The sequence below is a fragment of the Macrosteles quadrilineatus genome, unplaced genomic scaffold, assembly GCF_028750875.1.
Source record: "Macrosteles quadrilineatus isolate MER2022 unplaced genomic scaffold, UCM_ALF_1.0 Scaffold_1__1_contigs__length_201487025, whole genome shotgun sequence".
Lineage (NCBI taxonomy): Eukaryota > Metazoa > Arthropoda > Insecta > Hemiptera > Cicadellidae > Macrosteles > Macrosteles quadrilineatus.
The window spans coordinates 161,611,905-161,628,142 of NW_026542594.1; the positions used below are offsets into that span (position 1 = coordinate 161,611,905).

At 35.6% G+C, this 16,238-nt stretch overlaps 1 protein-coding gene across 1 annotated transcript in view; it reads left to right on the top strand.

Annotated features, from left to right (window-relative positions):
• Positions 1–14,175: 14,175 nt before the first annotated feature.
• The window catches only part of LOC128983084 (T-cell leukemia homeobox protein 3-like), a 52,941-nt gene continuing 50,878 nt past the window's right edge, over positions 14,176–16,238 (top strand). The window contains exon 1 of the mRNA XM_054402240.1: positions 14,176–14,953. Coding sequence (XP_054258215.1) covers positions 14,443–14,953 — 511 coding nt within the window. The 5' untranslated portion in view covers positions 14,176–14,442. The remainder of the gene's footprint in view (positions 14,954–16,238) is intronic.

Genomic DNA, 16,238 nt, shown 5'->3' on the forward strand with positions numbered 1-16,238 from the left:
AACCTCTAATGGTGCGTTTAGGCGCACCACGGGTATTTATAATTGTGCATTTTGTTTTTATCACAACCACCCGGCTCTTAAGCGTTTTCCTCCCCCACAAAAAGAGCATTCGACAGGTAATGACACGGTCTGGTAATGGTCTGACTGCGAGTATCGTTGGATTAAAACTGTTCCGATCAGAGGCCTTTGTCTCGGTAACTGATCGTTAACCATCTGGTCAGAACGTGAGGTCGAGATCGTAGTGTGGGGAGACTGAGAGCAAACAGAAACAAGCGGAATAAACCATACTTCACGCCCTAACTACAATTGACATGTTTACTTGTCGTGTCTATCGCAAAGTTTCACTGCATAAGTTTGATTTTTAGTTTGAAACAATTTTTTGAGTACCATATCGGACATACATCTTTTTCGTTACCCGAAAAAAACGTATTCCATATTGTAACCAGCCATACATACAGCAAATACACTGGCTCCATTTTTTTAAATAATTTTTATTGATTTGTTGGCAGTTGATCGTTGTATTTTATATTAGTTGGTTGAACACCATTAATATTTCACTTAAACATACGTCATGATTTTGATTGCATGAACATTAGGGTACGTATTATTTTCTAAACGCTAAATGTGTGTGCTATAAACATTCATAACACTTTGATATGACAACAGAACCTGAGCTAAATAGTAGTATGTTTTCTGTGGCTAAATCCAACAGAGCAAGAGAAAGAAAACAGTTTACTTTACTCGCTCTGTAGATAAACTCTGTAACGATTTACACTAACATTAACTGAGCACTGACGTTCCCAGCACAGATTTATTAGCTACAAAACACAACCTTTGGGAAAATACAACAATGAATAGAGACGTGGAGCAAGAGCGTGAGAGAGGGGGCGGTGGAATCTTAATTCAAAAAGAGAGCCACTTATAAATTATTCAAAGCAGACTATTGGCCGAGAGCGATTGTTCAGATAATCCCAAACCAATCGGAATAACGCTACGATTTCAGTGCGTTTTAATAGCGTGGACTGTGTAATATAGATGGAGGATTTGCAACTTTTATGGGGGTGCTTTATGAGAGTACATTGTTCTCTTTTGTCAGCTCTCACCTCTCACCTCCTCAGCGTTCGTTTCTCTCCTCTCTCTCTCACATTTCTGTCTCTCTCTCTGTCACTCGGGATAAGTAGGTGTATCATAGATCTCAACTATTTTGTATAGTGTACCTACTATCTTGACTATTTAACAAAACTAAATAGAAAACATATATCATATAATGATATAATAATAAATAGTTTTTGTTTCCGAAGGTCACTTTGGGATAAAAACAATCACGTCATACATCTGAATTTTGAAGTTCTTCTTTCTCTTTACTGAACTACGGCATATAATAATATTCTTTTAACTGCATTAGTTAATGTTATACTGTAGTTAATGCTTTGTCGGTATGAGTATACGAAAACAAGTGTACCTAGTATTTTTTAAGATAGAGAAAAGGCCATTCGAGTTGTATTTTCACCTGGTAAAGTAACGATCTTTTAAGGAATCCTGTAGCTATCTTGACTCTTCCTTCACTATACATCCTTGAGACACTTCCCTTTGTATTAAGCATTAAACACCGACGCCAATTGCAGGACTACTACTTATATATACTACTATACAGTGTTGGGGAAGCTACTTTTAAAATGTAGCTAGCTACAACTACTGCTACATTTCCAAAAAAGTAGCTTAGCTACAGCTACAGCTACAGTTCCGAAAAAGTAGCTAGCTACAACTACAGCTACAATGAAATGTAGCTACAGTTTCAATTTTAGCTACTTTCCCAAAGACGTTACTTTTTATTCCACGCACATTAGGTAAATGTAAAATTAATTGCAACAACATTTTTATTGAACAAACATAAGAAATGTCAGTATTGTATCAAACATTACTTGGAAAACAAATTATTCCTAGATTTTATTTAATTTGTTGGCATTATAAACCTAACATTACAACAACAGCATCAAATAGTTGGGTGTCCCAGCATATTTAGTACTTATTTTTAAATATTGCATTATTTTTAAGCATCTTATATGTAAATTTCAGTTTAAAGGACATACAACCAAACTATATTTTATAAGCTCATTTTATTTCTTTAATATAGATGTCTTATATCAACAATTAAGACCACTTAAACTGTAAAACGATTATTTAAAAATACTTTTTGTGTTACAGAGCCTAGCCTATTGAAATTTGAGTTAATTGCCTTTCTTTACTTTTAATGTTAAAAACAACATTGCTATAACTTTTAACCATAGTGATAAGTTACTTGTTCTATGAATAACACTTGTCAATGTCAAGAAATCGTCCTTTATTGTCATTATGCAAAGGGCAAATTGAGCTTCAACCTAGTTGGTACAGAAAACAGTATTCAGCAACTTATCCTGAAATCGGCTTTTAATTTAAACATGTTGAAATTTGTAAAGTAAAAATAACATGTAGGCCTATTTGGCTATGTAACAAGTTGGCTATAGTAGCTTTGTTCTTGTAAGGAATAAACAGATATATTCCTAATAATTGAACTTGGTATTCGTCTTAAACCATAGCATAGCCTAGGAATAGTCCAATCCAAGAGCTGTTAGCAGGAGCAAACTATGCTATTTTTTTATGTAAGTTTCATGTTACATGGAGGTTTTTTCGTTACAATTATCATGTAGTCTAGGCATATCTTAAATCTCATCAGGTAATTTCCTCTTTGTTAATTTAGTAAACCTTTGAAAAATCTTTGTAATCTAACCAAGGAAGGGTTTGTGACGATGAACCACAATCAACAGCTGAAGCAAAGGTTGATAGACCATCTTTCTCATTATTTTAAGGTTTAGAGTTGGTTTCCATTAAAACCCTAGTTAAAACACTATCAATATAACAAAGAAACTACATTGATTACTAGTTTCCCTGTCAATCACTTGCAAGCATTCAATAGCTTTGTCTTGTCACTGGTACCGGTAACGTTTAAACGTCGTCTGCATCTAGCGATTTTATTTTATCTGACAGTAATCATAGAGTAGTAAATTAAGGAAATGAGAGCTAAAAATGTGGATAACACTCATTTAATGGCCTCCATGTCCACACAACGTTGTAATAGGGAATGAAACGGCTGCAACCAGCTGTATGAAGCCAATAAAGTAGGCCTAATTGTTTTGAACATCTCAGTTTGAAAGATGTTGTTTCACGTTAGGTTGAGGTTATGGTAAAAATCACTATCTCAAACAATGTTAATGTAGCGAGAAAAGTAGCTAAAATTCCGCTACAACTACTTTAAAAATGTAGCTAGCTACAGCTAAAGCTACAAAATCTTAAAAGTAGCGACGCTACAGCTAACGCTACAAAAAAAGTAGCGCGCTACTGTAGCGTCGCTACTTGTAGCGCGCTACTTCCCAACACTGCTACTATATACTACTATACTACTACTACTATTACATACTACTACATACTACCATACTACTTATATCCTACTAAGCATATCTTACAAGTTACACCATTTTAATACCTGTCCATTCAACTTCATTTTTTCAACATAATCTTTTGTACAATAAAACAGAACTGTTCAACCACCTACCTAGACCACTTATTTTCTTAAACCTGAGTTAATCAGGTTAAGCTAGAGACTGATTAACTCAGGTAAACAATCTAAAAGTATGTTAGATGAAAGTGCTTCCTAAAAAGTTCGAGCTTTCTTTTTTAACATGAAGTCAGTTTCATTTTTGTTTGATTTAACCAGTAAAATTATTTTAGTCAGTTGTTTCTTTCTACAAATTACCATAGATTAAAGGAGTATAAAAAAGGTCTACTCTTAACAGAGTGTCTACTATTTTAATCTATGATATTACTTAAGATACGTCAAGTGATTTTTGCGTAGGTAATGTTTACATGTGTGGCAATGTTATCATTTCGACACAGTGATAGGAACGCCATATTTAAGTAAATTGTTATGTAAGCTCTATAATTTACATGTAAATTTCTCATTTAATTTACTTCGTTGACATTAAATAATATTTACTTTCTATAAATCTATTTTTGTTCACTTTTAGATAAGTTCTGTTATTTACAAGTAAAATAATATTGAAACTGACTTCGTTAACTTCGAGTTAAATTTAGATTGTATCGTTCGATCAGTTAATTTAATTGTATCTCACCCCTTTAAACTCAGACCATTTTTCTCAACTTAACGTAAATATTGATGAATACTTTATACCAATATATTATTAAATATACTAGTTGTTCTGCCCGTGCGTCGCAACGGAGCGAAAATAAGTAGAATGAACCATACTTATAATAAGAGAATACCGTGGGTCTCTAGTTCTACTGTAAAAAAAAAAAAAAAACAGTTACACACTCATACTTGAGGTCTGTGCCCTAGGAGAGGGTATATTAAAAACTTATATGTTTCAGAGAAGTTTTATATCATTCAAGTGTGCGGTTGATAGCTATACGGCTTGCGGTTTTTCAAAAGTTCGTGATCCCTATTAGCTTTATATAATAATTACAGATTAATAAAAGTTGTGCGATTTCCTCGCCCAACTGCTGCGATGACATCGCATCCGATATAATCACTACTGCGTTCCCAGCCTTATTCGTTTCAGAACGTTTGAATGTACTTTCTATGACAGTAAAGTTGTATCCATGTAAAAAGTCTCCGTAGTCTATAGGAACTGCACCTTTGCGAAATCGATACTCTTCTATGCAATAATTATTCAACTTAAACACTCAAAATCCAAGCTATCATGAAAAATATACCTAACTAGAATATCTACTTTAGAAATATTGTATTTACGAAAAAGTAAGTTTTCCTTTGACAGTATTAAATACAAGAGCTGCTATAGTTTAAATTATTTATTTGTTTCAAGAAATACGATTTATAAATGATCGAATTAACTGTTTGTTCCCTATAGTGACCAGAATTAACATTTAGTTTGTGTTCTAAAAGCTGTTAAAGCACATTTAGCCAACTGTTAATGACTATTGACAGAGGCAGACTAGAGCAGATAGAGCAGAGACGGCCAGACTAGAGAACGCACTCCTTCGTTTACATAATGCAAGAACTTTGAGATTAGAACTAAACTTTGACATCAACAGGTTATCTCTAATCGACTACAAGGTAACTGTCTTAATTTAAGGTCGTAATTAAGAATTTACTTCTTATTGGTTAATAAAGAAGCAGCGCGTTAACAGCTTATATAGGGACCTCGAGTAAACAACGAGGTATTTAATATTAAACCTTTCTTAATCCGAACAAAAATATTTGTGAAAAATTAAGTCCTAGATAAGTAGAAGCTGTTTATTGTTAGAGTCTTTTTTAGCCTTTGTTTCCAGTTGTACTTAGTAGGTTTCTTTTTTTGTCACTATTTAAGACTGGCTTTTTGTAATACTGTATTACTAGTTTGATTTTTACGTTAATTAATTTGTGTCAATCGCAACCTGGTACATTCTAATCGTCATTAATCACAGCTGATGGTAAACTATTAACAGTATCTTGGCCAGCTCGAAATCGATATATTAATAGGCAAGCATGTTTCTTCTGTTTTCAAAAAAAAAAAAAAGTCAAGATGGTGGCTGGAGAGGACGATGAGTTTTGTGGTACGTGTAATTTGGAGTTTAAATCTGAGGAAAAGTGCATCCAGTGTGAAGGATTTTGTGGTAAATGGAATCACATTAGTTGTGTTTCAATATCTGATGAACAATATGACATGATTACTAAATTAGATTCACATTCACATTGGTTTTGTGTTACGTGCCTAGAGGACTTGAAAGCTATGGTTTCTAATATAAAGGATCCCAGAAATAGCATTAGTTCAGTTAAATTAATGACTAACCTAATGTGTACCGTAGATAGACTTGTCTGTGACAATATAAGTATTAATGATAAACTGAATAATTTGTTGACGGCTATTCCTAGGTGTAATAATGGGGCTGAATCAGTATTCGAACATGAAACTTCGAAGTCAAGAAATTCGTCTGCACATAAAGTTTCAAACGTGCATGCACAGACCAGTAGGAAGAACAGACCGTCAGCAGGGAGTAAGAATGAGTCTGTTCAGTCTGTTGGTTCTGAAATCTCTAACTCCACTTCACCATTGAAAAAAGATAATCAGAGGGCTTTGCCCAAGGACCACCTAAACCGGGATACATTTTCGCTCTCGGTGGACGGGGATATGGAAGATGACCAATCGGATGTGACTAACTCTAACTTGATGACGATGTCAGCAGATGACAGATCGAATGTAAATATTGAACATTATGATGGAAACGTATGGAAGGAGGTTAAGAACAGAAGACACAGACATACTAATGTGTGGAGAAGAACTAATAATAACAAAGAAAATAATGAAAGCAATGTGACTTCTCACCCTAAGCCAAAAAGTGTGGAATCACCAAATGTTGTATTGGGAACTGCTAAATCTACATCATCTCTTAAAGTGGCGGAAAAATATGATTGGTTTTTCATCTCTAGACTAGGGTTGGAGGTTACAGACAAACATATTACGGAACATATAAAAAGTGTATATGAAGTAGAGACAGTATGTTATGAAATAAAACCTAAATTTCTAGGACACTACAAATCATTCAAGGTAGGTATTCCTGCTAACAAAAACTACAACTTGCTAAATGCTGAAATTTGGCCTGATGGTGTTCTGATTGGTAAATTTAGAAATAAACAAAGGATGGGAGGTTTGGCATCTTCCAGGTTAGGCAATCTGAACAATCTTCTTTTTTAGGAAGGAAACGCTCGTAGAACCCTATACAAGGTCAAGTCCCAATAACTCCTCAATTAGGTCAAATATATTTGATTACAGCCTAGAGGCTGGTAACACAAGAGCTACACCTGACTTCAATGAAATTCTGGGGCCTAGGCCTAATACAGTTAAGACTTTTAGGCTATTATCAGTTAATATTCAAGGCTTAAGCAATAAAATTCTAGAGGTTGAGCAGTTTCTTACTGAATGTGATATTAATGTTGCTTGTTTCTGTGAGCACTTTCTAAGAGAAGATGAGGTGAATTATTGCTTACCGACGGGTTATCAACTTGCTAATAGTTTTTGCCGTACTCGCCTAAGTCGTGGTGGAGTTAGCATAATAACCAAGAATGATTTGACCGTGAAGAAGATTGATTTAAATAATTTTTGTTATGAACAGGACTTTGAAGCAACAGCTGTTGAAATTAAATATTTTAATGCTATTGTGATGTCTGTCTATCGGTCTCCAAATGGTAAGACGGATCGGTTTCTGCAGTTGCTTGAAGAAATGCTAATTTTCCTTATAAGTAGGGGTAAGATGGTTAAATTAATAATATGTGGTGACTTTAATGCAGAATTTGATGTAACTACTACCAGGCCTAGTGTAACAAGTTTTAAAAACACATTGCGTCAGTTCAATGTTTATTGTGCCAATACTTTACCGACGAGGGGTTCTGCTTGTTTGGACAACTTACTTACCAATATTTCATCCACAGATTTTACTATAAAAGTTGTTAAACCTCTGCTCGGTGATCATGATGCTATTATTTTTGAAAGTCTAGCTTCAATAGAGAACATCTTGCTGGCTCCTGATATTTTGTATACCAGAAGAATAACGACTGCGAAGATGGACAACTTTTGCAATAACCTGAGCCAGGTATGCTGGAATTTCGTCTATGACCCGTGTTTATCCACTGAAGAATGCTTTGACCTCTTCTGGGACTGTTTTTTATCAAATTTTAATTTATGTTTCCCCCTGACTAAAACAAAACTACAAGGATCCACAAGAAAGAAGAAGGAACCAGGTAAATGGTATACACCCGAACTAGCTGAAATGAAAAAGTTGATAATATTTTATCATGACTTGTATAAGACCAGTGGGGACATAAATTTCCTAACCTTATCCAAGACTCTGAGGGGCAGATACCGCACCGCTCTTTGTGATGCTAAGAAGAAGAAGAATGAAGAACTTATTGACATGTCTGCTAACAAGTGTAAAACGGCATGGTCGGTGATAAATTCAGCAGCTGGGAGGTCCACGCAGAAGAACATGGCTGATGTGTCTCCAGACGACTACAGTACCTACTTCTCTGCAGTGGTTGAAGATATCTGTGAAAACATCGAAGTGTCCGAGTTGAGTGCTAATCTGATGGTGAAAAAAAGTCCTTGTCCTGATTTAAATTTTAAATTTTCCAAAGTGTCTGAAAGTGAGGTCTTAAGTGTGGCTTTGTCTTTAAAAAATTCTCAAACAAGAGATATATATGGTTTAAATAGTAATTTAATTAAGGCTGTGATTATGTTAATTTTAAGTCCACTTACCTTTTGTATTAATAGATGTCTTGAAGATGGTGTTTTTCCCTCCTTTATGAAACTCTCCAGGGTAGTTCCAGTATACAAAAAAGGGGAGAAAAATTTACCCAGTAGTTACCGCCCTATATCCTGCATCCCTACAATGGCTAAGATATTGGAAAAAATTTTAAAAAAGCAGGTATGTACCTACTTTGAATGTCTCAACTTGTTTAGCAGTAGTCAATTTGCATATAGGCTAGGTCTGTCCTCAACACTGGCTGTAGATAGTATTGTAAATAAGATCTTAAATGCTTTAGAAGATAAGTGTTTTGCTCAGATCACATTATGTGATCTGAGTAAAGCTTTTGATTGTGTTCAACATAGTATCCTCTTGGACAAACTATCTCATTATGGTTTTCATGACAGTGAATTAAATATGTTTGTGTCTTACCTTAAAGATAGAAAACAGGTAGTAGAAGTAAATAGTCAGAGATCGCAGGTCACTGAGGTCAAATATGGAGTCCCACAAGGGTCGATAATGGGGCCTATCTTATTTTTAATTTTGATGAATGATTTGTCTTTCAATGTTCCTAGTAGTAGTAGTGTTTGTATTTATGCTGACGACACCACTTTGTTCAGTAGTCATTTAGATTTAGAAAAATTGCAATGTTTAAACGAACAGGCTCTAAATGAAGCAACAAAATGGTTTACCTCTAATGGTTTAAAGCTGAACACCGACAAAACCGATTGTTTATTAATCTCTACTCATGATAATGTTAGCTATAACTATGTAAAATTACTGGGTATACACATTGATAGTAGGTTATCTTGGCAGCAGCATATAGACTCTATTTGTGCTCGATTATCCAGAGTGGTTTGCCTACTTAGTAATTTAAGAAATCATGTAACTGACACTTATCTAAAATTAGCCTACTTTGCATTCTTTGAAAGCATTATTAGATATGGCATTGTTATTTGGGGAAATGGAGTAGGAATTACAGATGTTTTGAAAGTACAAAAGAAGGCGATAAGGATTGTGACTGGTAGTAGAAAACGAGACCATTGTAAGCCATTGTTTGTAAAATTAGATATATTAACTGTAATTAGTCTGTACATATATGAAGTGTCTATTTTTGTTAAAAAAAACTACCACAAATATGTTATTAGAGATAGTGTCCATAGTTACCAAACAAGAAATAGAGGTACATTAGATTTAGATAGAGTAAGGCTGTCAAGAACTCAGAATTACCATACCTACTTGGGTCTTAAAATATTTAATAAGTTTCCTGTTGATTTCAGCTCTTTGCCTTTGAATGTTTTCTCTGACAAACTGTTAAAGTGGTGTAAAATCAATCCAATGTACAAAATAGATGATTTTTTTGATGTTAAATTCAAAAACAAGGACCTAGATTTTAAAAAGTAACCTTTATTTATATATTCTGTTTGACGAAATCTATTGTAATTTTGTAATTACTGAACGATGAATAAATTGTCTATTGTCTATTGTCTATTGTCTATTGTCTTTAAAACCTTTTTTCTCAGCTCACGTGCATCACAAAAAAAATCTATGCATACTAGAAAAGCACAAAAAATTTCAAAGAAATTTCAAAAAATTAACACGAGTCTTATGGGTTGCCATGATGGTGACGAAATAACAATTATAGCTCATAATAAGTCATTCCATCAGTTTTACTTGGTAAAAACCATCGTGTAATCGGCAGAAAACAGTAATTTAGATCAGCGCAATCTGTAGGTGGCTCACATCAACTAAGACAAGTTTGATTAAAAACCTGGCTACAAATTTAACATGGGGATGGAATGTCTAGTTGTTGTATTAATAGTCAAAGCATGTACCTTTGAACTACAATTAGACATTCCATCCCCAATGTTTAAAAACCACTTTATTACCCTCCCTGTAGCAGCAAACATAGGTACTCATTAAACCAAATGTTACTGTATTAAAATAGATTTAATTCCACAAATCAAATCACGGTAATGGAAATTCGCCTAGTCTGCAGGTTTGCTGTGGCGGTGGTATTTCTTAATTTACACCAGAGATAACATGTTTGTTGCTATTTTGTGGTTAATGTGCTTGCCTAGAAGTCATAATGTCGCCGGTATTATGACTATTTGGTAACAGAAACATTGTTGTATGTCTAATAGTTATTGAGAAAATTCCAAAAAAGTGTAAATTAAAATTGTCATGTTATTTTAACGGAGAAAAAGAACACAGTTGTTGTTTGTGAGTATATATATTATTGAATTCGCAGTTTTTTTTTAATTTCATACTAAGCTATCACAACATTTAAATTAAAAAACGCACATTTGTTACCCTTTCTGTAGTGCAAGCTTTAAGTACCAATTTCAATTTATGTTATCGAGTTATCTGTATAGAAAATAAATGTGACAAATTTAAGAGAATATAATAGTGAACATCCAGACAGGTAAATTAAAATGCATGTTTGCTTCGGCGGGATATTTTTTAAATAATAGAATTGATTATAGCTTAGTGTGAAATAAACTAATCGAAAAAAGCTGATGAAAATAAATCAATAAACAAAAAAAAAATACAGCAGTATTTTTTTCTCCTTTAGAATAACGTGGGAATTTGCGATGGGAAAGCCAAATTTTAACCCCATAAAACCACGTTCCCACAGCTAAGATCGCAACATTCGTAAATTAATAACATTTATCCATAAAACCCCTTTATTCTAGACCGACGTTTGTAACAGTTCGTCTATTCGCCGCTAGATAGCACTCACATCGTCGTTAGCAATAGTTCGTCTAATTACCGCTAGATAGCACTAAAACAAGTTCTTTTAATGTAGCGTAATATTATCAGTAATTTAAATTGTATTCAGTACTTTAAACAAATTTGACCTCATCAAAACAAATGAAAAAGCTATTTTTTTAGTACAAATTAACAACATTCTGGTATAAAACTGCAGTAGTACCATAAATAAGGTGTTTTACTTATTGCCACTCGCAGTGATCTTTACGTAGCTCGCACATATAAGGTCCTTACTTCACCATATGATTAATTTTATCGACAATAAATCAACATTATTTGAGAAGCCGAGAGTCGAACCTCTAAGTGAGTAGGAGGTCGACGATTGGCTTATAAACGCACAATGAAAATGATGGGAGATTTTGTAAACATCTTACTTAAGTTAATTTTTAAAAATATAATTCAAACATTCGTTGATGTTGATGCAATTTTTTTATGTTAAAATTAAAATTGTCATATTCGATATTCATAATTATAAATGTTGAATAATATTTGTAATAGAGGATCATTGCCTTATGTTAAAGGTTGTTTTATTCACTTTTTGTTTGTTAGGAGATTATTTTAACTCTTAACTTCTGGTAGGTGGTTTCCAAAAAATCATATTTCTTGTTAGAAGACAATCCTTGAACAACAACTTGACAACTTGAATCTCATGTATTATTGACTGTAAAAATGGTGTTTACCGTATAAATAAATAAATAAATAATCCTTATCAAATGAAGATGAGGTCGATTCTCACATCAGTCTAGTCAAAGTTCTGTCACAGTTCAGTCTCAGTTGCATCCACGATTCCTCAGTCAACTGTCCGTCACTTCATTTAGAAATCATGATGTTACCGTGAGAATTTTATTAATAAAACACGAAATTCTATAAATTGTTCATCGTTCATGCTTATGAATATTACAAACAGTACTAAAAATATTAACACAATTGTTTAAATACAAATGATTATATGTTGAATGCCAAACATATACATATCTCACGACCATAATCAATCAGGCGTTAGTATAATCATAGATTAAACATACTCCCTAAGGATAGATAGCACTTACTTCGTCGTCCGCAACAGTTCGTCAAGTTACCGCTAGATGTCACTAAAACAAGTTCTATTAATGTAGCGTAATATCATTGACTTTATATTTACACCACTAAGCAAATGTTACAGTGAGTGCCTTGGCGGCTGACGTGGATCTTCGTCCGCTGATGGTGACCAGAAGGAAAATCTTCGACCTGATATTCCTACATACAGTACATGGGCCGGCGCGCACTATCCCGACCACGACCACGACCACGACCACGACTCCGACTGGTCGGATACGACCAGTTTTATAATAGGAATAAATGGAACAGCGCGCACTGGTCGACTGGTCGGGCCCTGGTCGCACGACCAAAATTTTCCAGTTTGGTCGGGCCCGACCCGCTGGTCGTTGCAGCCAAAAATAGCACACAATGTAATGGGATGACGCGCACTACCCCCGACTTGCCTCCGACCCGACCAGTACACCACTCAACCCCCAGTATTCCTAGATCAATCAAACGGTAAGCACTAGTTTTTTGCGCCGGTCTGTGAAGTGACTCATTTGGTAAAATGTCGCAGGATTTTGACACTTTTGAAACCCGTCTTCATATTGACGTAGCTCTTCATAAAATGTCGCAAAATGCCCTTTCAGACCTAACAGTTAACATTGGATATACCCAGTATAGTGTCTTCTTCCGCTTAACGTACTTACAATACAAATGCACCATAACAAATATTTCTTCAACAATCATCTTGACACTGAAGTTTGTAAAACATTTGTTGCCTTGGTCGGGTCGTGGTCGGGTCGTGCTCTGGTCGCATGGTGAATGACAACCACTGGTCGGGCGTTTGGTCGTGGTCGTGGTCGTGGTCGGGATAGTGCGCGCCCGGCCTAGTTTGATCCATGAAGAGATTCTCTGCCCGGAGCTGCTTGAGCGGATTAGTTTTCATGTCCCTGCGGGATCAAGGGAGCTGTTTGCTAGGTCTCCCCATTTACGCTATATTAACAGCACTGTGCCATCGCTCGAATACAAGCTCTGGGCTCTGGAAATCTCTCTGCCACTTGAAAATTATATTTTCAAATGCGGTGCGACATGCTTCAAGAGATTCATTAGCTCTCGCTCCCACTGGATAAATGAAGACCTGTCTAGTGTCAAGGCCTACTCCACTCCTAAACTACTTCATTATTGAATAGATGTTATCCATGGTTTAATGTTAATTACTCTCTCATTCAGTTTGTTAAATGTTTGCATATTGTTCTTTATTGTTATTGTTTTTACTGTTGTTGGTTGTTGTCATTATTGTTATGTTAAGTCATTATTAAAACCAACAAGTTGTATTATGAAAGCAATTGATATTGTTATACAATGGTTTGTCCTTCAAATAAATAAATACATATTACAAGCTATATGACTTTGTAGAGCATTAACACTATTCTTTAATATGGCTACTATTCTGTAAAAATCAAGTTAAATTGTATGCTCTACGTTCCTATAGGTAGACCTACATCTACTACACTACATCTAGGCTACTAGCAAAAGACAAAATAAAAAATTAGAATTGGTCTCACACTACTTGGGGTTGTGTACCTGGTCTAAACCTCTTTTGAGACGTTTCAAAGACAAAGTGTAACCATTTACGCAAGGCTCACCGGCTCACGTCACTTCACTTGCGCTCGCGGTCTTACCTTATAAACATAAAGGAGTGGAGTTGATAGGCTGGAATGTCAGATTAAAATCACCATCCGACCATCAGCATGATTCGTGTTATTAAAGTAATCACTGCCGCATATCAACTCGAGAGTATTGTTTCTTTTTTTCCTTTTTGTGGGAAGGGGACCCATTACAACAGTTTCCCCGAGGAAATCCAATCTAAGATAAAAAGATTACATTATCATAAAAGGCGGTTAGGCCGAGCTGGAAGCTTAAACATAGTGTTAAACATATAATTAATACTCCATGTTGAAGCAGCCTCAAGTTAAGTGGGTTTCAATTTGGTGATTGTGCACAAGGATGAGAGGAGGACCAATGGTGACGCGAGGCGGCGCGCTGGGAGCCATACCGAGCTGTGATTGGACGGTGCTGACTCCGCCCCTCACATTGTTACGCCGTCAGCTGATTGTTGGGGGGGACTTCAGTGTTGAACGATCTGCCGGCTCGTCACAATCCCTGCTGGAGCTCCGTCCGTCGTTGCGAACAGAGTGTGGACAGTGGCTGTGTCACGGTTTTGTAGTTTGTATAACTCTAGATTTTTCTTAACCGACGATTCGAACTTAACACTATTTAATTTTCCGACATCCGGTTTGAATTAATTCTCACCGTCAACCCTTATGATAGGAACAACGGTCAGATAGTCGGTTTTGAATGATTGACCATGCAGTTCGCGACAGCTCAGAGTGGCAGGACTCAATAGACCTGACAGTGACAGGTAGTGTACCGGTAGTGATGACGTCATCATTGTCTGGTGCGATGACGGACTCTGAGGAGGACCAGGAGATCAACGTAGACTCTGGTCACGAGGACGGTGATGAGGTGGACGAGGACAGTCGTAGCTGCGGGGGTGACAGTGCCGGGGAGTCCGCCCCACTGGCCTTCAGCATATCACGGCTCCTGGGGGAGTCGACGGTGACCCGGAGCGACCGGGCCGCGCAGGAGACCATCACCTCGCTGTACAGCCACCCTGCGGCCCTGGCCGTGTACCCTGGGGCAGGGGTCATCAGAGTACCAGCACACAGACCTGCACCTCCTGGACTACAGGGCCCTCCCTTGGGTGCGCCCTTCCCCTGGCTAGCCCTGGACCCTGCCCTGGTACATCGCACTGCCGCCGCCGCCGCAGCATCCTTCGCCTCCAGTCTAGTCAAGGACAGACTATCAGGTCAGTAACATGAGTGTGAGTGCAGTATGTTATGTAAACCTACGTTGGATGTACGAAGCTTAATATAACACTTGGCTTACAAAGCAGAAATGTAAGTAATATACCTTGAAAAATGACCGAATGTAACATATGCTTGTTATTTAAACCCCATCCGCTAACCAAAGTTATCTTAATTTCTTATCATATTAATAGACAAATGACAAAAACAACATGAAAATAGAAAATAAGAGCAAATAAAGATATGTTTGTTGATCATTCTATCTCTGAATTAAATTATACCATTTTACAATTTATAAAATGGTTACTACTGTGTTATCCCCCCGCTACCGCTACATACTGTAATACGTTATCTTAACAATAAGCCTTGATATAAAAGAGTGCATTAAGAAATAATTTGTGGATGTGTTGATGGGAGTGGACAGTTTGCAAAACGGAGTTAATATTTATTTTTCAACTTGTAGTTAGTAAAATAATATAAACTAAGATTAAGGTAAGGGTTACCGTACGGCGACGGGAACGTTGTAATAAAATCAAGGATGGCGATTATTAACTAGAAAATATATACTAAATAACAATTAGGCATACAAATAGTTTAAATAAATTCAATTCCATGTCAATGGCATCTATAAATAAATAAATAAATCAAACTAGAAATTATATTGTGTAGGTAAAAATATAGTTATGAATTTGCATAAAATTACACTGCTTTATTTAGTTTACCATCTTATTGCTTTAAATTGCTAAAGAGTATATCCGTAACACAATATTAATTTTTGTACTAGTCAAAATTATGTAGTATTTTTTAAAATAAGAATTTATTGATAAAGTTACCTAAGTATTTAACCAATAATTTTATCTTGGGTGTATAGATGTATGAGAAATGTGAATATGAAATTCTAAATGTAAAACACTTCATATTACAGACGGCACATTATAGGGGATTTTGATAAATCGCTCAGCAGCATGATGTCGCTTAAATTGCTACAAAGAATTTCTCATTCCGTTAATGTTATGTTAAAAATATCACCGATTGTATTGTAGGTTTTACTATTGTAGGCTAGCGTAAACAAAACTAACTAACTTTTATCTATTTATTTATTGTCAACGGATTTAGACCGATTTTACAGTTTAATAACATATTAAGAGTAGACTAGAGATTTTGCCATAACTTAGTTTTTTTCTCAATATTACAAACAACAGAAAACTTATTTACATTCAATCCATTCACAATCTTGTACGGTATTGCATTAATCTAATTGTTTATACTTGTATAAGCACAGATGCA